The 20,997-nt window shown below is 44.8% G+C and overlaps 1 protein-coding gene across 3 annotated transcripts in view; it reads right to left on the reverse strand.

The window, feature by feature from the left end:
* Positions 1-20,997, reverse strand: part of SLC38A4 (solute carrier family 38 member 4) — a 175,246-nt gene that overhangs the window by 8,760 nt on the left and 145,489 nt on the right. For all 3 annotated transcript variants that reach the window (XM_029057880.1, XM_029057882.2, XM_029057881.2), the window contains exons 12-13: positions 14,844-14,944; positions 12,744-12,868 (exon numbers count right to left, since the gene is read on the reverse strand). In XM_029057880.1, the coding sequence (XP_028913713.1) occupies positions 12,744-12,868; positions 14,844-14,944 (226 nt within the window). The remainder of the gene's footprint in view (positions 1-12,743; positions 12,869-14,843; positions 14,945-20,997) is intronic.

The raw sequence follows: 20,997 nt of genomic DNA on the forward strand, positions 1-20,997 counted from the left end.
GCAAGTCTCTGAATGGGCATGCGGATTTGTTTAGAAGACAACAAAAACGTTAAAAATCTTTTGAAACCATGTATGAGCAATACTAAATTTTGGACTGAATTACTTGTAGTTCCAAATGTGACATTCTTTTCATGCAGTTCTACCTAAAATTAAGGCCATCTGTTTAGGTTTAGGAGGCAATTTATTTCTATAGTGGTAAAAACAGATTCTCTGGCAAAAGTTGCAGGGTAATTTTGTAAAAGTTGAAAAATTCAAAATTGCTCAAATTATGAAGATGAGACTGACAAATGGCTTTAAAGATTAAACAGGAAGCCAAATGATTTTCAATAGTTTTATTCTGCAGTCTACACATTCTGATCGCTGATCTGAAATCAATGCTTATTCTATTTAACCAGGAAAAGACTACTTTCATTTTTTTTCCAGAAGATTTTCTTTGTTCAGGGGGGAAAACTGCATGCTTTTTTATGGTATTTAAGTGCTTACTATAGACCAGGCACTGTGTTAAACGCTGGGGTAGATAAAAGTTAATCAGATTGGACACAGTCCATGTCCCACATGGGGCTCACACTCTTAATCCCAATTTTATGGATGAGATAACTGAGGCACAGAAAAGTTATCTGACAATTATTCTCCCTCCCTTCCTTTTCTTCTATTCCATTCTGACTTGTTCCTTGCTCCCTTTATTCATCCCTCCTCTCAGCCCCACAGCACTTATGCACATACAATTTACTTATTTTTGTAAATCAATACCTGTCTTCCCCTCTACAGAGGGAGACTCATTGTGGATGGGGGAAAGTATCTGCTCTATTGTTATAGTGTCCTCTCCCAAGTGCTTGGTACAGTATTCTGCACACAGTGAGCTCTCAATAAATATGATTGAATGATGGAATGATTGCCCAAGGTCCCACAGTAGAGAAGTGGCAGCGTCAGGATTAGAAGCCATGTCCTCTGACTTCCAGGCCTATGCTCTATCCCGATGTCCAATCTGATTTGCTTATATCCACCCCAGCACTTAGGAGAGTGCCTGGTACATAGTAAGCCCTTGACTAATACCGTAATTATTATTATTATTCATTCAATAGTATTTATTGAGCGCTTACTATGTCCAGAGCACTGTACTAAGCGCTTGGAATGTACAAATCGGCAACAGATAGAGACAGTCCCTGCCCACTGACGAGCTTACAGTCTAATCGGGGGAGACAGACAGATAAAAACAATAGCAATAAATAGAATCAAGGGGATGTACATCTCATTAACAAAATAGATTTCATAAACAATAAAAATATACACATCTACTAGGCAATTCTACTTCTCGTATTGTTTCTAAAAGCGTTTTAAATGACAGGCCAAAACAGAGGTGACCATGTGCACTTGCTTCACCTTCAGTGCACTTGGTTTAAGAAAGCTGATTAAGTACGTCAAAGCCCACAGAAAGACTGGGGCAGAGTTGTCATGCCAAAGACCTATTTATGGAGTAATGGCTGTAGGAATTTGTAACATGAAGGTCTCTATCTGTGCTCCATATGGTACATAAGAATACATGAAATACCATTCCAGGAACAGACTAGGAACAGAGCTGCCCGGCATGGCATAGTGGATAGAGCAAGGGCCTGGGTGTCAGATGGATATGTATTCAAATCCTGGCTCTGCCACTTGTGTGATGTGTGACCTTGGGAAAGTCACTTAACTGCTCTGTGCCTCAGTTACCTTATCTGTAAAATGGGGATTGATTGTGAGCCCCATGTGGAACATGGACTCTGTCCAATCTAATTAGCTTCTATCTACCCAACACTTAGTACAGACTACTTGAAAGGAGATGTCACAATTCCTCTGCTTGACAACCATCTGCATAGTCCTATACAGGTCAACCAGCCTACTGACATTTCTCTTTGTTAATTCCATCATGGACCCATCATCGGGGCTTCTCTTTAACCCTTCTAATATCTCAATTTTTCCCTCATATCAAATTATGCATCTCTTGTGAATTTATTCAAATCCATCTTGAAGCTTTTGGCGGCTCTACTCCCTTCTCCCGACTCCCTCTCTCTTCTATGTAATTTCTGCACTTGGATCCGGGCCCTATGGGACATTGGCGTTCAGCCTCTCTTCAGCCCTACAACGCTCAAGATCGAATCCACAATTCATTTTAATCTCTGTCTCCATTACACTGTAGACTGTAAGCTCCTTGTGGGCAGGAGCCATGGCTATCAACTCTATTGTAACGTTCTCTCCCTCGGGCTTAGTACAGTGCTCTGAACACCGTAAACACTCAGCAAATGTCATCGATCGATTGATTGAAAACTTCCTGTGGTAACCGATTGAAGGTACCGTTTGAAGAAAGAGTTTCACTTTGTTCATTCTGAACCAGGTCGATCAAGTTTCAAGGTCTGGCTGCTAGTCCTGATATTATGGGATTTGGGGTTCAACAATTCTGGGTTCAATGTATTCACAACCTTCATGACTCTGTAAATGTCAATCGTGTCAGACTTTGTCTCGTCAGTCTGAGGATTGATAATCTCTTCAGTCTATCCTCGATCGGAAGCTATTCCAGTCTTCGATCCGTTCCAAAATTCTTTTCTGAACTTCTTCATCGGCATTAGTGTCGTTCATAAAAACATAATGACCTGAACTGTTGACAGCTTTCTAGGTGCTATGGATTAATACAAGGATGTAATCAAAATACTAATAATAGTTAAGTGGTTCTGTGCTAAGGACAGTGCTAAGCTCTGGAGTCGATAGACGGTAATCAGATATTTTTTTAATGGTACTTGTTAAGCACTTACTATGAGCCAGGGACTGTACTAAGTGCTGACTTGGTTTCCTTTAGCACTCATTCCCAAAGTGCTCTCATATTAATTATTTCATTTCCGCCTTCACAACATCCCTGGGAGGTGTAGGCAGAGGAGGCAAGAATTATTATCCCCATTTTGTGGATGAGGAAACTGAAGTACAGGGAAGTTAAGTGACTTGCCCACAGTCACACAGGTTAGCATCACAGCTCAAATTCGAACCCAGGTCTTCTGGCTCCTAGACTGCTACTTTGTCAGACTGCTTCCCCTCTTGGACACAGGCCTGAGCAGCGTGGCTCAGTGGAAAGAGCATGGGCTTTGGAGTCAGAGGTCATGAGTTCGAATCCTGCTCTGCCACTTGTCAGCTGTGTGACTGTGAGCAAGTCACTTAACTCCTCTGTGCCTCAGTTACCTCATCTGTAAAATGGGGATTAAGACTGTGAGCTCCACGTAGGACAACCTGATTCCCCCGTGTCTACCCCAGCGCTTAGAACAGTGCTCTGCACATAGTAGGTGCTTAACAAATACCAACATTATTACACAGGGCTCACAGTCAAAGTAGAGGGGAGAACAGGCATTTGATGCCCATTTTACAGATGAGGAAAGTGAGGCCCGGTGAAGTTAAATGAATTTTCCAAGGCCATGCAGCAGACCAATGACAAAAGAATGTTTTTCTTTTATTTGCCCTTCCCGATTACGCCCTGAATGTCGTTAGAGACTCTGAAGGCATAATGGGCAGGGATGTCCATTCACTTCGAAGCTGTCCACAGCTTTCCCCATCAAATGGATCCGCTGTCTTCACCGGCTACTTCCCAACTCGCTCTCTGTTCTACTGACTGATTGTTTGAGCCAAATTTAGGATGCATGGCTCTGACCCTTACTTAGACAATCCTTTCCTCTTCTCTCCTGGACTCTGTTGAGATTAACCCCTCATCTCCTCCTTGCCCAGACATGACTCATCCTCTTCTCAGTCTCTACAGAGAGAACATAGGATGGCACGGCCTGTACCTGGAGTTTGAAGTGTTGGCTCCACTCGGGATTTTTGTCGCTCCTCCAACTCGTCCTGACAGTAAGGTCGGGTGAGTGGCCAGTGACTACTGAAGAAGATGTGGGCACAAGACCTAGGGTCTTGGGGTGGCAAGAAATGAGAAGGGGGGCATTGCAGCTGCTGTTTTCTGAGACAGCTGGGCAGAGTTGTCCCTCTGCTGTGGACAATTTTGTTATAATCTACCAACTCTATTGTTTTGTACTTTCCACGGTACTCTGCACATAGTGCTCAATAAATACCATCGATGGATTGTGGGTCCATATGGATAATAATGATGATAATGATTGTGCTATTTGGTAAATGCTTACTATGTGCCAGGCACTGTATTAAGCGCTGGGGTCAATACAAGAAAATAGTGTTGGACACAGTCCCTGATCCACCTGGGGTTCACAGTCTTAATCTCCATTTTACAGATAAGGGAACTGAGGTACAGAGAAGTGAAGAGACTTACCCAAGTTCACCCAGCAGAGCAGTGGCGGAGTCAGGATTAGAACCCGGGTCCTGATTCCCAGGCCCGTGCTCTATCTGCTAGGCCACCATGGGCAGCTGCTCCCTACCTCCTGTAGACTGTAAGTTTCTTGTGTTATTAACTCTACTGTATTGTGTTCTCCCAAGCGCTTAGAGCGGTGCTCTCTACCCAGTAAATGCTAATTGCTCTATAAATATCACTGACTGATCGAAAGAGCCCCATCATTTGGAACATTTGTTCCAAGATTAATCAGTCAATCTGTACTAAGCGCTTGGGAAAGTACTATACAATAGAGTTGGCAGACATATTCCCTGGCCACCAGACCTCTCTTTGTACCCAAACTGAATTCCAACCCTTTCAGGTTGACTTCCAACACTGTAGTTTTCCCCCTAACTCTTTCAGTGTCAGCCTGTATAGGATGCAGACTGCATCTGGTGTGATTCCCCTCTATTTACCCCATCATTTAGTATAGTGCCTGACACAGAGTAAACACTTAATGAAACACCACCCAGATTGTAAGCTCATTGTGGGCAGGGAATGTGAGTTTATTGCTGTATCTTCCTCTCCTAAGCACTTAATGCAGTGCTCTGCACACAGTAAGTGCTCAGTAAATGTGATTGCATGAACTCCATTGCTCCCCTGTCTCGCTGTCGGTCTCAAACCAATAACCTGCAATCCTGGATTACCTGCACACTCCACTTCCTCTGCTCCAGGGCCCAAACTGTGGAGAGCTGTTGGAGGAAATCCAGACACCTCTCTAACCTTGTCCACCTTAATTTATAATGTTGGTATTTGTTATTTGTGCTTACTGTGTGCAGAGCACTGTTCTAGGTGCTGGGGTAGATACAGGGTAATCAGGTTGCCCCACGTGAGGCTCACAGTCTTAATCCCCATCTTACAGATGAGATAACTGAGGCACAGAGGAGTTAAGTGACTTGCCCACAGTCACACAGCTGACAAGTGGCAGAGCCGGGATTCGAACCCATGATCTCTGACTCCCAACCCTGTGCTCTTTCCACTGAGCCACGCTGCTGCTTCTGCTTAAATGCATTCTTACCTGCTTCACTTGAGTCCTCTCCACTGCCTGACGGCAACACCTCTTCTTCCTAATTCACTTTCATACCCACTGTCCCGCCAGCTGTTCCAGATATTAAATTTCCTTCTCAAATCTCCTGTCAGTCCATCTCCCCCCGACCACCATGTCTTTCCACTAATGACCCGGTTACCTACTTCATCAACAAAATTGAAACCATCAAGTGTGATCTCCCTAAGATCTCCCTTTCTCCTCTCCGATTCCCGCTCCACCACCCCCCACCCACTCTCCCTATGGTCCCCATAGTAACTCTAGAAGAAATCTCTCACCTCCTCTCTAAATCTACCCACTCCACTTGTCTCTCTGACCCCATCTCTTCTATACCTTTTTTAATGCACTCGCCCCCTCCCTTCTTCCTTTCTTGATGGCCATCTTCAACTGTTCTCTCCTAAAAACTTCTTCCCCGCTGCTTTCAAACCCTGCTTATGTAGCCCCTATCCTAAAAAAAAACCCCAAAACAACCCTCTCTTGATCCCATGGCTCCCTCTAGCTATTGGCCCAACTCCTTCCTACCATTGCTTTCCAAACTTCTTGAGAGAGCTGTTTACACCTGCTGTCTCCACTTTCTCTCCTCCAATTCTCTCCTAGATTACCTCCAAGCTGGCTTCTGCCCCTTTCACTCCACAGAAACACCTTCTCTATGGTAACTAATGACCTTCTTCTCCCCATTCTGACAGCCTCTACTCCATTCTACTGCTCCTAGACCTCTCAGCTGACACTGTAGACCACCCCCTTCCCCTTGAAATGTTAACGTTAGAGTTGCTGATGCTGTCTTCTCCTGTTCTTTTTTTTAATATATCTGTTAAGGCCATGCATGTGCCATGTTTCTCTTCCTATCTCTCTGGCAGCTCCTTCTCAGTCCCTTTTGCTGGTTCCTCCTCTGCCTCCTGGCTTCTGACAGTAGGGTTCCCTCAAGGCTCAGTTCCAGGTCCCCTTCTACACCCACTCCCTTGGAGAACTCATTCGTTAACTGTCATCTCTATGCAGATGACTCCCAAATCTACATCTGATCTCTCTCCTTCCCTGCAATCTCGCATTTCCTCCTGCCTTCAAAACATATCTACTTGGATGTCCCACCTACACCGCAAATTAAACAAGTCCAAAACAGAACTCTTTACCATCCCACCCAAACCCTGTCCTCCCGCTTTCTCATCACTGTAGAAAAGACCACTATCCTCCCTACCTCGTGAGTCTGCAACCTTGGCGTTGTCATCGACTCATCTCTCTCATTCCACCCCAATATTCCATCTGCCACCAAATCCTGTAGGTTATGCCTTCATTACATTGCTAACATCCACCCTTTCCTCTACATGAAAACTGCTACCATGCTGATCCACGCACTTATCCTATCCTGGCTTGAGCACTGGATCGGCCTGCTTGCTGACCTCCCTGCCTCCTGTCTTTTCCCAGTCCAGTCCATATTTCAACCTGCACAAATCATTTATCAACAAAAACATTCAGTTCACGTCTCCCACTGAACCTCCGATGGCTGCCCATCCATTCATTCAATCATATTAAGCGCTTAGTACAGTGCCCTGCACACAGTAAGCCCTCAATAAATATGATTGAATGTGAGAGCTTAGTGTGTGCAAAGCACTGTTCTAAGTGTTTAGGAAAGTATGATACAATAATTAACAGTGACGTTTCCTGCCCACAATGAACTCAGAGTTTAGAGTGGGGGAGAGAGACACCAAAACATATAAATAAAATTACAGATATGCATGGTAGTGCTTTGGGCCTGGGCAGGGGAAGTAAAAGGGAGTAAGTTAGGGCAACGCAGAAGGGAATGGGAGATGAGGAAAAAATGGGGCTTAGTCTGGAAAGGTCTCTTAGAGGAGATGTACCTTGCATCAAACTAACTCCTGCCCCACCTTACCTCCCAGCAGCATGGCTTAGTGGCAAGCACATGGGCTTGGGAGTAAGAGGTCATGGGTTCAAATCCCGGCTCTGCCACTTGTCAGCTCTGTGACCTTGGGCATGTCACTTAACTTCTCTGTGCCTCAGTTACCTCATCTGTAAAATGGGGATTAAGACTGTGAGCCTCATGTGGGACAACCTGATTACCCTGTATCTGCCCCAGCTCTTAGAACAGTGCTCTGCACATAGTAAGCGCTTAACAAATACCAACATCATTATTATTATTATTACCACTAGTCCTACTGATATTATTGTATAGTTGTCCTTCTTATTAGAATAAGATGCCACTGACAATGAAATTCATTTCCGAGGACACGTACGGCTGAAAAGGTCACTGTGAGATCAGAGTCCCAGCCACACTGTCCACATAAAACATCTATCCCTGATTGGGTGGTCATGTCTACTGTTTGCAGTGCCTGCAGCTCTTTTCTGCTTTCTTGCCTCCTGAAACTTTTGCTCGAAGAGACATAGTCCTTTCTCAATTTCTGGGCGCCACGCTGGTCTGTCCTCGGCAGTTGACTGCCAGTTAGCTGGGGTGGAGCATTTTCTGAGTCTCTGTTTCCCCCTGTCTTTAAAACACTTTCTCTGCTCTCCTCACTTCCAGCTTCCCGATTTCTCCATCCAGCAGCTTGTCAGGGTCTCCTGCCACTGCTCATTCTCCCCACATGTCCCGCTCTGCGTATCTGTGTTGAGAGGAGCCTAAATTCTAAGCCAGGAGAGGGCTTCTATTCCAGAAGTTTCCTTTTTCATTTTCTTGATATTGGTCATGGCCCAAAAATCCCACTGATGGAACTGGTCAAGGAGCTGGATGTGGTGCCTGTGGGGGATCCAGGTCTCCCAGCCGGAGAGAACGCTGGACAACACTACAGTGCTATAAACCTTCAGTTTGGTCTGGAGCCATTTACCACATTGCTGCCACCTTCTGTTCCAGTTTCCCAAATAAATCATTTTTTATTATTATTTCTTTTTTCTATTCATTTGAATCTCTATTAAATTACTGCTCTCCCCCGATGCAACCTGAAAATGTCGGTCAGTCAATCACTCATATTTATAGACCACTTGCGGTGCGCCGAGAACTGTACTAAGCACTTGGGAGAGTACAATAGAACAATAAACAGACACATTCCATGCCCACAGTAAGCTTACAGGCTAGAGAGGGAGAAAAATGTTAATATAAATAAATGACAGATATGTACATAAGTGCTGCGGGGCTGGGAGAGGGGATGAATAAAGAGAGCAAGACGGGGAAGAAGTGAACAGATGTGGTTGATGCTCAGATGACTGTGCAGAAATCTTAGGGAAAGCAAAAATCAAAGAGCTGAAATTTGTTCATGTAGTGAACTGGAAGCTCAGTGCTAAACATTTAGATATATGTTACAGAGTAGTAGAAGGCTCAATCACCAATAAGGAAAACCTTAAAATAAAAGAAATGCATACAAGTTCTATGTATTTTAATGGACGTCATATTTTTTTTCCCTTTTTCTTGGTTTGCTACGTGACCCTGGCCAGTGGAAAAGCGACGCCTAGCTAAGGCGAAGGTTTCTCATTTCCTTGAGGGAGGCTGAAAATTCTAATAATAATAATTATGGCATTTGTTAAGTGCTTACTATGTGCCGAGCACTGTTCTAAGCTCTGGGATAGATACAAGGTAATCAGTCTGTCCCACCTGGGGCTCACAGTCTTAATCCCCATTTTACAGATGAGGCAACCGAGGCCCAGAGAAGTTAAGTGGCTGGCCCAAGGTCACACAGTAGACAAGTGATGAAGACAGGATTAGAACCCACGTTGTCTGACTCCCAAGCCCATGTTCTTGCCACTAAGCCACGCTGCTTCTCTAGACAAAGCGAATCCCAAAGCACCTGGACCAGTTGTCAATTGTCTGGAATCCTTGCATTGACTCTGGGCATGGTGATCATACAGAATAAATGCAACAATTACATCAGAGCAAAGTCAAGGCGAAATGCCAAAGACAAAGCTGCTCTTTCCAGGTAAAGTTTAGCTTCCAGTTCTTAAATGTCAAGGTTCACTGGGAGAGATGTGATAGAAACCCAAACCCCGTCGGCTTTGGCAGCTTCAAGGCAACCCCTCTAAGGACGTGGGAAGGATCCTGGAAATGCTTGGTTCCCTCCAACTGCATAATCATTGCTGGCCAACAGTATATGGATACCCCAAAACAAGGAGGGCAGAGGAAACATTCTAAGGATCCCCTAAAACAAAGTCCCAGTGCTGCATCCCAGCTGAAAATTGAAAGTCATTTGCTGTAGATACTACTTCTAGTAGGAGTAGAGATGGTATTTAGTAATCTCTTCCTGCATGCAAAGCCCTGTAATAAGCACTGGTAAAGACTACATAGCTGAAAGTAGACATGGTCCCTGGCCCTTGAGGGACTCACGATCTAAGCAGGAAGAAGGGACTGATAACAGATGTATAAGTTGAAATGAAAAGCCTATAGCTATGCAGAAAGGAGAGGCTCTTTTGGGCAGAAGTTTTGTACTAATGGAGGACAAGATGGGAAAAGCTTAGTACTTCTTAGTACAGTGCTCTGCCCATGGTAATCGCCCAGTAAATAGTAATGATTGATTTATTGCCATTGTTCTTGTCTCTGTCTTCCCCCAATTAGACTGTAAACCCGTCAAAGGGCAGGGACTGTATCTGTTACCGATTTGTACATTCCAAGAGCTTAATACAGTGCTCTGCACATAGTAAGCGCTCAATAAATACTATTGAATGAATGAATGAATGATTGACTAAAATGTAAAAACAGCACCAGGCCCTGCAAACATCAAACAAAAGAACACAATAAAGAACAACATTTTGGTGTGCACGTCAGGTCGGCACTGGAGATTCCACATGTTTCAGCCACACCCGTGCTCACCACAGGTAATGGGGAATGTTTTGTGTGAATTGTATATTTACATACATATAATAGTGCTATTTGTTAAGTTCTTACTATGTGCCATGAACTATACTAAGTGCTGGATCAGATACAAGATAATCAGGTCCCACATGGAGCTCACAGTCTAAGTAGGAGGGAGAACAGGTATTGAATCTGCATTGTGCAGATGAGGGAACTGTGGTTCGGAGAAGTTAAGTGACTTGTCCAAGATCACACAGCAGAAAAGTGGCAGAGCTGGGATTAAAACACAGGTCCTCTGATTCCCAGGCCCATGCTCTTTTCCTCTAGATGACACTGCTTCTCTCACTGTAGTGTCATTGTATTACCTGCATATAATACACTTTCTCTTTCTCTCCGGGCCAAAAACCTTCCTGGCCTTCACCACATCCAGAGGAGAAAATTAAACTGTTGATGAGATAAATGATCCGATGAGGCGGAAGTTGATCGCCATTAAACTAGCCATCGTGCAGTGACATCTAAATCGATGATGTCAAAATGACAAGTCCTATAAAACTTCTCATTTTGCTCTTCATGTTTTAGTACTCTGAAGAGCATGACAAGGACTTTGTATTTCAAATTGATCATTTTTATCTCCCCACGGTTCTGCACAAACAACAAGTTCCTGAAGAACTGTTTTCTTTAAGTTTCAGGCCAAAACCTCACTCTATTCTACCGTCCACTCCCTAGCTCCCTCCTAACCTAGTGGGAGCTATCACGCTGCAGTGCTCGTTGCTTTAAAGCAAAAGCTATATACCTTTTAAAGGCTTTCAGAGACACCAGGGAGAAGGCATTGCTTAAACGCAAAATATTATTATTAATAGTAAGGATTTGATTTCATGTACTCATGGAAAAGGAATGTGCCTAGAAAAAGATTCCAGCACGCAAACTGCATGGAAAGTCACTCACAATTACTTCTTAACATTTGCAGCGGGCCAACAGGGTCTAAGCTCTGTGCAGAATGTGCGGAACAATGTCTCTCCAGTGGTTCGATCCTTTTTCCGCAGAAGTAAATGGGTAAACTAGACTTTAGAAAAGGAATTGAATCGAAAGCCGGGGAGTTAACATCTTCTACTTATTCATATTGGGTTGCCTTGGTCTCCCCGCCCCCGCAAAAAATCCCTTTCTAAATGAAACTTAACTGTAGAAATGTCTCCAAAGGAAGGGAGTCGATTAGGGAACAACAGATGAGGAAGTAGCAGATGTTTAAAAATAGATGCGTGCAAAGGATTCCGATTCCGAACGTGGAAAATTTAGAGCTGAGTTGAAATGTACCCTTTGGTGTTAATAGGACACGTTGGTTAGGCAGATCATGCAGTTCTCCCTGGGGTTCTGCTATTTTCATCTAGAATGACTAAATACCGAATCTGGGAAAAACTCTCTCAAACCCAAGAATGCTCCCTTCAGTAATAATCCAGAGGAGTAGAACAAAATGGTAGCAAAATGAGAAGCAACATGGCCTAGTGGATAGAACATGGGGCCTGGGGAGCCTGGATTCTAATTCTGGCTTCACCACTTGTCTGCTGTGTGACTTGGGGCAAGTCACTTAATTTCTCTGTGCCTCAGTTACCTCATCTGAAAAATGGGGATTAAGATTGTGAGTCCCACGTGGGACATACTAATAATGGTATATATTAAGTGCTTACTTTGCGCCAAGCACTGTTCTAAGTACTGGGGTAGATACAAGGTTAATAGGTTGTGAGCCATATGGGGCTCACAGTCTTAATCCCCATTTTACAGATGAGGTAACTGAGGCACAGAGAAATAAAGTAACTTGCCCAAAGTCACACAGCTGACAAGGGGTGGATGGGGATAAGAACCTACGACCTCTGACTCCCAAACCCGTGCTCTTTCCACTAAGCCACCCTGCAATGGCTTGCTATGTCCAACCTGATTAGCTTGGCTCTACCTTAGTGCTTAGTACAATACCTGGCAGGTAGTAATAATGTTGGTATTTGTTAAGCGCTTACTCTGGGCCGAGCACTGTTCTAAGCGCTGGGGTAGATACAAGGCAATCAGGTTGTCCCACATAGGGCTCACAGACTTCATCCCCATTTTACAGATGAGGGAACTGAGGCACAGAGAAGTGAAGTGACTTGCCCAAGGTCACACAGCTGACAAGTGGCGGAGCCGGGATTAGAACCCATGACCTCTGACTCCCAAGCCCGGGCTCTTTCCACTGAGCCACGCTGCTCAGTAAGCACTTAAAAAATAAATGGAGACTTCAGAAGTCCCTTTTAAAGCATCACATCGTTTTACAGTAACTGTTATCAAGCCTTAATTTTTCAGCAGAAACATCAAAGCCCAAACCCATACTACTAAATCCATAACATCTGCCCCAAACTACTTCTCTGAGTTACAGTATGGGATTTTCCATATTGGAAAGTATCCATTACAATTACGAGGCAACCCCAAAATGTATAAAATGAGAAAGAAATGACATTATGGGGCTAAATCTTAATTTCACATTAAAATGTCCTTCTGTCCAATGCAATTTCACCTATGTTTCCTCCACAAAATCTCTAGTTACTTACAGGGAAGAGGACGATGGGCACTGTTAGGGTGACAGCCACGAGCACAGCCAGGCGGACCATGAGGAGCAGTGTATCAAAGGTGTATACTTTGGTATAAGCGTGAAGCAATTCATCTTCAACTTCTCCTACAAGAGAGCCAGGGTAGTTGATGAGATTTTCTGCTACAAAATTTGCAATGGTCCATCCAATTCAGGCATTGTTTCAAAGTGTTATGGAATAAATGCGTTTTCAAAATCCAAAATTTCACAATGGTTTTGGTTGCTTAATAATAATAATAATAATAGGGATATTTAAATGCTTACTAAGTGCCAGACACTGTACTAAGTGCTGGGCTAGTTACAAGGTAATTGGGTTGGACAAAGTCCCTGTCCTACAGAGGGCTCACAGTCTTAATTTGCATTTTATAGATAAGGGAACTGAGGCACAGAGAAGTGAAGTGACTTGTCCAGGATCACACAGGAGACAGGGGGAAGAGTAGCTATTAGAACCCAGGTCCTTCTGACTCCCAGGCCTGGGCTCTATCTACTGCGATTATCCTGGGAAACCCCGGCCAGGGGATTTTAGTAAATAACAGCATCTTCTCTTGAAAGTAAAGTGAATGGGCTATAATGAATAGTACTGAACATTAGAGTATCTCCATCTTGAGAAAGCCGTTAGAGTCGGCATTCCAGTGAAAGTCACTGCCATCCAGTCACTGCATGTGAAACCATAGGAAGTCTGTCATAGCTGAAAAAGATCCCCGAAAACAGAAGAGAAATCAGTAGCAACTCTGAAATTCCCTAATATTTCAGGCTTCATGCCTTTGCTTCTCCTGGTTGAAGAAATCATTAATAGAAATGGGAGGATCTAGTGTTTTTGTAGATTGATTGTCTAGCACTCACAGGTTTTGGGGTCTAAAATCAGAAGAGCATGCTAAGATGGTTTAGATTGTCAAAGGAGCTGAATTTATTTTATCAATTAGATGTAGTGGGGGAGTTTGTACAAGTGGTCATATGAAAATATGCCAGCAATATGTTCTTCCCGAATGACTACATGGTGTGGGAGAGGAGCAAATTATATGGTGCAAAGAGCACTGGACAGAGAGACAGGGGACCCGAGTTTGAATCCCAGCTGAAACAGCGTGGCTCAGTGGAAAGAGCATGGGCTTGGGAGTCAGAGGTCATGGGTTCGAAACCCAGTTCTGCCATTTGTCAGCTCTGTGACTGTGGGCAAGTCACTTAACTTCTCTGGGCCTCAGTTACCTCATCTGTCAAATGGGGATTAAGACTGTGACACTCACGTGGGACAACCTGATTACCCTGTATTTACCCCAGCGCTTAGAACAGTGCTCTGCACATTGTAAGTGCTTAACAAATACCAACATTATTATTATTATTTGTCTGCTAGGTGACAGGGAAGCAGCGTGGCTCAGTGGAAAAGAGCTTGGGCTTCGGAGTCAGAGGTCATGAGTTGGACTCCCGGCTCTGCCACTTGTCAGCTGTGTGACTGTGGGCAAGTCACTTAACTTCTCTGTGCCTCAGTTACCTCATCTGTAAAATGGGGATTAACTGTGAGCCTCACGTGGGACAACCTGATGACCCTGTATCTACCCCAGCGCTTAGAACAGTGCTCTGCACATAGTAAGCGCTTAAATACCAACATTATTATTATTATTATTAAATTACTTCACTTCTCTATGCCATAATTTTCTCAAATATAAAATGAGGATGTTCTCTCTTCTCTTTGGACTATGAGTATCATGAGTGACAGGAACTGTGTTCAACCTGATAATCTTATACCTATTCCAGGTCTTAGTTACAGTGCTTAGCACACAGTAAATGCTGACAAACACCACAGTTGTTCTTATTACCTCAAAAACACAGTATGCTTAGTGGAGGAGAGGGGTTGGTAAAAATGTGAATAGAGTTGATAGAATTTTTGGAAAAACAACACATAAATAGGTCTATTCTATTCAACTGAAAACTGGAAAAGAGGTATATTAATAGTGTGCATTTGTTCCACCCCTCAATAGACCAGGCTTCTATGGGAATCATTAAAATCAAGCACACCCAGGCTGATTTAATGAGGACTTTGACAAAACATTTTGACAAACCGACTCACCATAGAAGGTCAGGTAGCCAAAGAGAGCAGCAAGCAGATACATGATAAGCATTCCAGTGATGGAGAGATTGGAAACCGCCTGCATCTTCCTTCTGGAGCGACTGAAAGGGAAGAGAACAGCATTCTTAGTTTCTGGAATCCAAGGAAGAAGTTCTTATTCCACATATGAGAAAGCTAAATACAATAACATATGGGTCTCTCTTTTTTTAATAATGATATTTGTTAAGCACTTTCTATGTGCAAGACACTGTTCTAGGTGCTGCACATAGTAGGCGCTTAACAAATACCAACATTATTATTATCATTATTTGTCTGCTAGGTGACTTGTGGCAAATCACTTCTCTATGCCATAATTTTCTCATATATAAAATGAGGATGTTCTCTCTCCTCTTTTAGATGGGGTAGATACAAGCTAAACGGGTTGGATACAGGCCCTGTACATATGGAGCTCCCAGTCTTAATCCCCATTTTACAGATGAGGTAACTGAGGCCCAGAGAAGTTAAGTGACTTTCCCAAGGTCTTCCAGCAGACAAGTGGCAGAACTGAGATTAGAATGCAGGTCCTTCTGACTCCCAGGCCCATGCTCAATCCACTAGGCCATGCCGCTTCTCTTTTTAAAAGCATTTTGCTGTTCACAGTACATTTATAGCTGATGAATAATGCTGGTTTATGTGGATTCTAAAAGGAACATGACCCTCTCAGTGCCGCACCTGGAGAGTTTCCAGTACTCTACCAGTCCCGATTATGGGACGGAGCGTGCATACCCATGCCATTCCTAGCTTGACTAGTGACTAGTGAGTGGAAGGCAATCTGCTACAAGTCAAGACTCCCCTGTTCTGGGAAGCAGCGGCACGGGAGAGAGTTGAGGGTGGAGACGCAAGTTTCCTGCACAGAAGGAGGTAATGGTAAACCACTTCCAGATTTTGACCAAGAAAACTCTATGGATCCATTACCAGAACAATTGCAGATGGAGGTGAGGGGTTCTGGGAGAGATGGTGTCGCTTTGGGTCGGAGACGACTCCACCGCATAAGATGGGACAAGACAAGAGGGACATAGAGGGAGAGTTTTGAGTCTTTATGCTTGAACTCTACTTTGGTCTTGGAAATGATCATTCCTCTGCCCACTGAACTGTCTTACAAAGCCATGTGGCATGCATAGGAAAACATGATGCTTTCATTCAACTTACTGCCAGCGTTCTTTCAAGGAAAGGACGGAGTAGTTAAAGAAAAATGTTGGGGGCAGGAAAATTTTTTAGGTTTACATACTGAATGCTTCAACAAGGTTAAACTGAAATGCAATGTAAGGGGACTTTTGCATTAAGTAAATGATAGTAATAATAAATAATAATAACAATAGTGGATAGGCAACCACTGGAGATTTTGAGGAGGCTGGTGACATGTCCGTGTTTTTGTAGAAAGATTACCCGGGCAGTGGAGTGAAGTATGGACTAGAGTGGGGAGAGACAGGAGGTTGGGAGGTCAGCAAGGAGGCTGATGCAGTAATCTCGGTGGGACAGGATAAATGACTGTATTAACATGGAAGCTGTTTGGATGGAGAGTAAAGGGCAGATTTTAGTGATGTCATGAAGGTAAGACTGACAGGATTTGGTGACGGGTTGAATATGTGGGTCAAATGAGAGAGAGGAGTCAAGGATAACATCAAGTGTTCATAACTGTGAGACGGGTAGGATGGTGGTACTGTCTACAGTGGCTCAGTGGAAAGAGCATGGGCTTTGGAGTCAGGGCTCATAAGTTCGAATCCCAGCTCTGCCACTTGTCGGCTGTGTGACTGTGGGCAAGTCACTTAACTTCTCTGTGCCTCAGTTCCCTCATCTGTAAAATGGGGATTAAGACTGTGAGCCCCACGTGGGACAACCTGATTCCCCTATGTCTACCCCAGCGCTCAGAACAGTGCTCGGCACATAGTAAGCGCTTAACAAATACCAACAACAACAGTACAGTGGTGGGAAAGTCAGAGAGAGGACAGGGTTTGGGTGAGAAGATAAGGAGCTGTTTTGGGCATGTTAAGTTTTAGGTGATGGGAGGACATCCAAGTAGAGATGTCTCGAACACAGGAGGAGATGTGAGCCTGAGGAGAGGTAGAGATGTAGATTTGGGTATCATCTGCATAGAGATGGTAGATGTTTTGTTTTTGTTGTCTATCTCCCCCATTTAGACTGTGAGTCCATTGTTGGGCAGGGATTGTCTCTATCCGTTGCCAAACTGTACATTCCAAGTGCTTAGTACAGTGCTCTGCAAATAGTAAGTGCTCAATAAATACAATTGAATGAATGAATGAAGCCATGAGAGCTATTGAGTTCTCCAAGGGAGTGGGTGTGGATGGAGAATGGAATGGGATCCAGACTGAACCTTGAGGGACTGCCCAACACCCACCCCCGCACCAGTTAAAGGGTGGAGGGAAGAGGAGAAGCCCATGAAAGACTGAGAATGAAAAGCAGTGTGGCTTAGTGAAGAAAACATGGGCTTGTGATTCAGAGGTCATGGTTCTATTCCCTGTTCCGCCACCTGTCAGCTGTGTGACTTTGGGCGAGTCATTTCACTTCTCTGTGCCTCAGTTACCTCATCTATAAAATGGGGATTAAGACGGTGAGCCCCAGGTGGGACAGACTGATTACCTGGTATCTACCCCAGTGCTTAGAATAGTGCTCAGCCCATAGTAAGTGCTTAACAAATATCATCATCATTATTATTATTATTATAAGAGGAGAACCAAGAGAGGACAGAGTCAGTAAAGCCAAGGTTGGATAACATTTCCAGGAGAAGCAGGTGGTCCATAATGTTGAAAGCAGCTGAGAGGTTGAGGAGGGAGTAGAGGCCATTGGATTTGGCAAGGAGGAGATCACTGGTGACCTTCGAGAGGGTGGTTTCTGGGGAGTGAAGGGGACCAAAACCAGCTTGGAGGGGGTTCAGGAGAGAGTTGGAGGAGAGGAATTTGAGACAGTGGGAGTTTGGAGGGAGATGAGGCGATAACCAGAGGGAGCCATGGGGTCAAGGGAGGGTTTTTTTAGGATGGGGGAGACGTGGGCATGTTTGAAGGCAGTGGGGAAGAAGCCGTTGGAGAGTAAAGGGTTGAAGACGGCTGTTAGGGAGTGGGTGAGAGTTTTGATAAGGAGCAAAGGAATGGGGTCTGATGTACATGTGGAGGGGGTGGCACTTGAGAGGAGGCAGGAGATCTCCTCTAGAGATACCTCTGGAAAGGATGGGAGAGGAAGAGGGGGCGGGGAGAGGGTAGGGACTGAAGAGGGGCAGGGGCGATTTTAGTGAGCTCACACCTGATGGCGTTAATTTTCTTAATAAAGTAGATGGCCAAGTCAGTGGGAGCAAGGGATGGGAGGGGGTGGGGGGCAGGGGGCCTGAGGAGGGAGTTAAATGTCTGCAACAGCTGACGAGGGTGATGGGCATGGCTGTCAATAAGGGAAGAGAAATAGTTTTGCCGGGCAGAAGAGAGGTCAGAATAAAAGCATGCAAGGACAGACTTGAAGTGGACAGAGTCGGCTTGATGTTTAGATTTCCGCCAGCAGCGTTCTGCAGCTCGAGCACAAGAGCGAGGGAAGCGGACTGTGCAGGTGACTCAGGGCTGTGGGTTAGTGGTACGAGTTTGATGAATGGATAGGGTAGAAAGTGAGTTGAGTTCAGCAGAGAGGGTGGTATTGAGTTTATTTGGTCATCAAGAGTGGGTAGGTTGGGTATGGAGGCTAAGTGGGGAGTGATGAGTTAAGAAAGTTGGATGGGGGTCCAGAGGTCGGAGGTCCGGAGATCAGAGGAGATCGAATAGCACAGATTTTCGGGGAGGAGTGTGGGAGAGGAGGCCAGAGAGAAAGTTGTGGTCAGAGAAAGGGATTTCAGAGTTGGTGAGAGTAGAGATTGTACAGTGAACTTATTATGACCAAAGCAACGTATTATGCACTAGGGCAGATCCAATACAAGCATGCGGCTCATGTACACTTTTAGTAAAGGTATTGAATGATGGACCGTAGAGTCCAACTTGATTATCTTCTATCTACCACAAAGCTTAGAACAGTGCATTTCTTTTTTATGATATTTGTTAAGCACTTACTATGTGCAAGGCACTGTTCTAAGCGCTCGGGTAGATACAAGTTAAACAGGTTGGACACAGTCCCCGCACCACATGGAACTCCCAGTCTTAATCCCCGTTTACAGATGAGGCAACTGAGGCCCAGAGAAGTTAAGTGACTTTCTCAAGTCACAGAGTAGACAAGTGGCAGAGCCGGGATTAGAAACCAGGTCCTTCTGACTCCTAGGCCCGTGCTCTACCCACTAGACCATGCTTCTCATGCTGCTTCTATGTGCTTGGCACAGAGTAAGTGCAGTTAACTTCTCGGTGCCTCAGTTACCTCATCTGTAAAATGGGGACTAAGACTGTGAGCCCCACGTGGGACAACCCGATTCCCCTGTGTCTACCCCAGCGCTAGAACAGTACTCGGCACATAGTAAGCGCTTAACAAACACCAACATTATTATTATTATAACAAATACCACAATTAGTATTATGATTACTATCAGGCACCATCATAATAAAAGCTAGGGAAAGTACAACCGATGGATCTGATAGACTACAACCAGACTGAGCTGCTTGCCAGAGGGCGAGCACTACTGAATCCAATGATCAGTACCAAGAGCTTACAGTCTAGAGGGGGAGTCAGATATTAAATAAACTACCAATATGCACATAAGTGCTGTGGGGCTGAGGGAGGGGGGAATAAAGGGTACAAATATAAGCACAAGGGCAAAGCAGAAGGGAGAGGGAAGAGGGACCCCCTCCTACCTCTCCTCCCTTCTCACTTTCTACTGCCCAACCCGCACGCTCTGCTCCTCTGCCGCTCACCTCCATCGTCCCCCATTCACGCCCATCCCGCCGTCGACCCCTGGGCCACGTCCTCCCGCGGTCCTGGAACGCCCTCCCTTCTCACCTCCGCCAAACTAACTCTCTTCCCCTCTTCAAAGCCCTACTGAGAGCTCACCTCCTCCAAGAGGCCTTCCCACACTGAGCTTCCCCTTTTCCCTCTGCTCCCTCTCTGCTCCCCTTCCACCCTCTGCTCCCTCTTCATTCCCCCCTTCACCTACCCTCAGCTAGGCCCCTTTTCCCTCTGCTCCTCCCCCTCTCCCTTCCCCTCCCCTCAGCACTGTGCTCATTTATATATATTTTCATTACCCTATTTATTTGGTTAATGAGGTGTACATGTCCTTGATTCTATTTATTGCTATTGTTCTTGTCTGTCTGTCTCCCCTGATTAGACTGTAAGCCCGTCATTGGGCAGGGACTGTTTCTATCTGTTGCCAAATTGTATATTCCAAGCACTTAGTACAGTGCTCTGCACATAGTAAGCGCTCAATAAATACTATTGAATGAATGAATGAAAGGGAAATGAGGGCTGAATCGGGAAAGGCCTCTTGGAAGAGATGTGATTTTAATAAGGTTGTCATTGGTCAGCTATGAAGGTCCTTTAAGAATGGAGCTGTCTTGCTGTGCCTTAGGGTGTTTAGCCGGGTGGGAGAGGGTGGGCACCCTCTGCCTTTTGGGGTGCTCTCCCTCCCTACGTCCCACATGCTCCCATCATCTCTTGCTTCACAGCAGCAGGGGAGTAGACAGACCTTGAAAATCACTGTAGGCAGGAACCTCTGGCATAAAGTTTCAGCTGCAGAATTGAGAAGCAGTGTGGCCTAATGGAAAGAGCACAGAACTGGGAGCCAAGTGATCCGGGTTCTAATTCTAGTTCTGCTCTTTGTCTGCCAGGTCACCTCAGGGAAGTCACTTTATTTCTCTGAGCCTCAGTCTCAGTCTCGCCATCTGAAAATGGGGATTAAATACCTGATTTTCCTCTCTTTGAGCCCATGAGTGCCATGTGGAGTGGTGATCATATCTGCTGTGGTCTAATAATAATAATAATAATTATGGCATTTGTTAAGTGCTTACTATATGCCAAGCGCTGATCTAAGCGCTGGGGTAAATACAAGGTAATCACATTGTCCCACGAGGGGTTCACAGTCTCAATTCCCATTTACAGATGAGGTAATTGAGGCACAGAGAAGGTAAGTGACTTGCCCAACATCACACAGCAGATAGGTGGCAAAACTGGGATTAGAACCATGACCACTGACTCCCAAGCCTGG

The sequence above is a fragment of the Ornithorhynchus anatinus genome, chromosome 2 (genome assembly GCF_004115215.2).
Source record: "Ornithorhynchus anatinus isolate Pmale09 chromosome 2, mOrnAna1.pri.v4, whole genome shotgun sequence".
Classification (NCBI taxonomy): Eukaryota; Metazoa; Chordata; class Mammalia; order Monotremata; family Ornithorhynchidae; genus Ornithorhynchus; species Ornithorhynchus anatinus.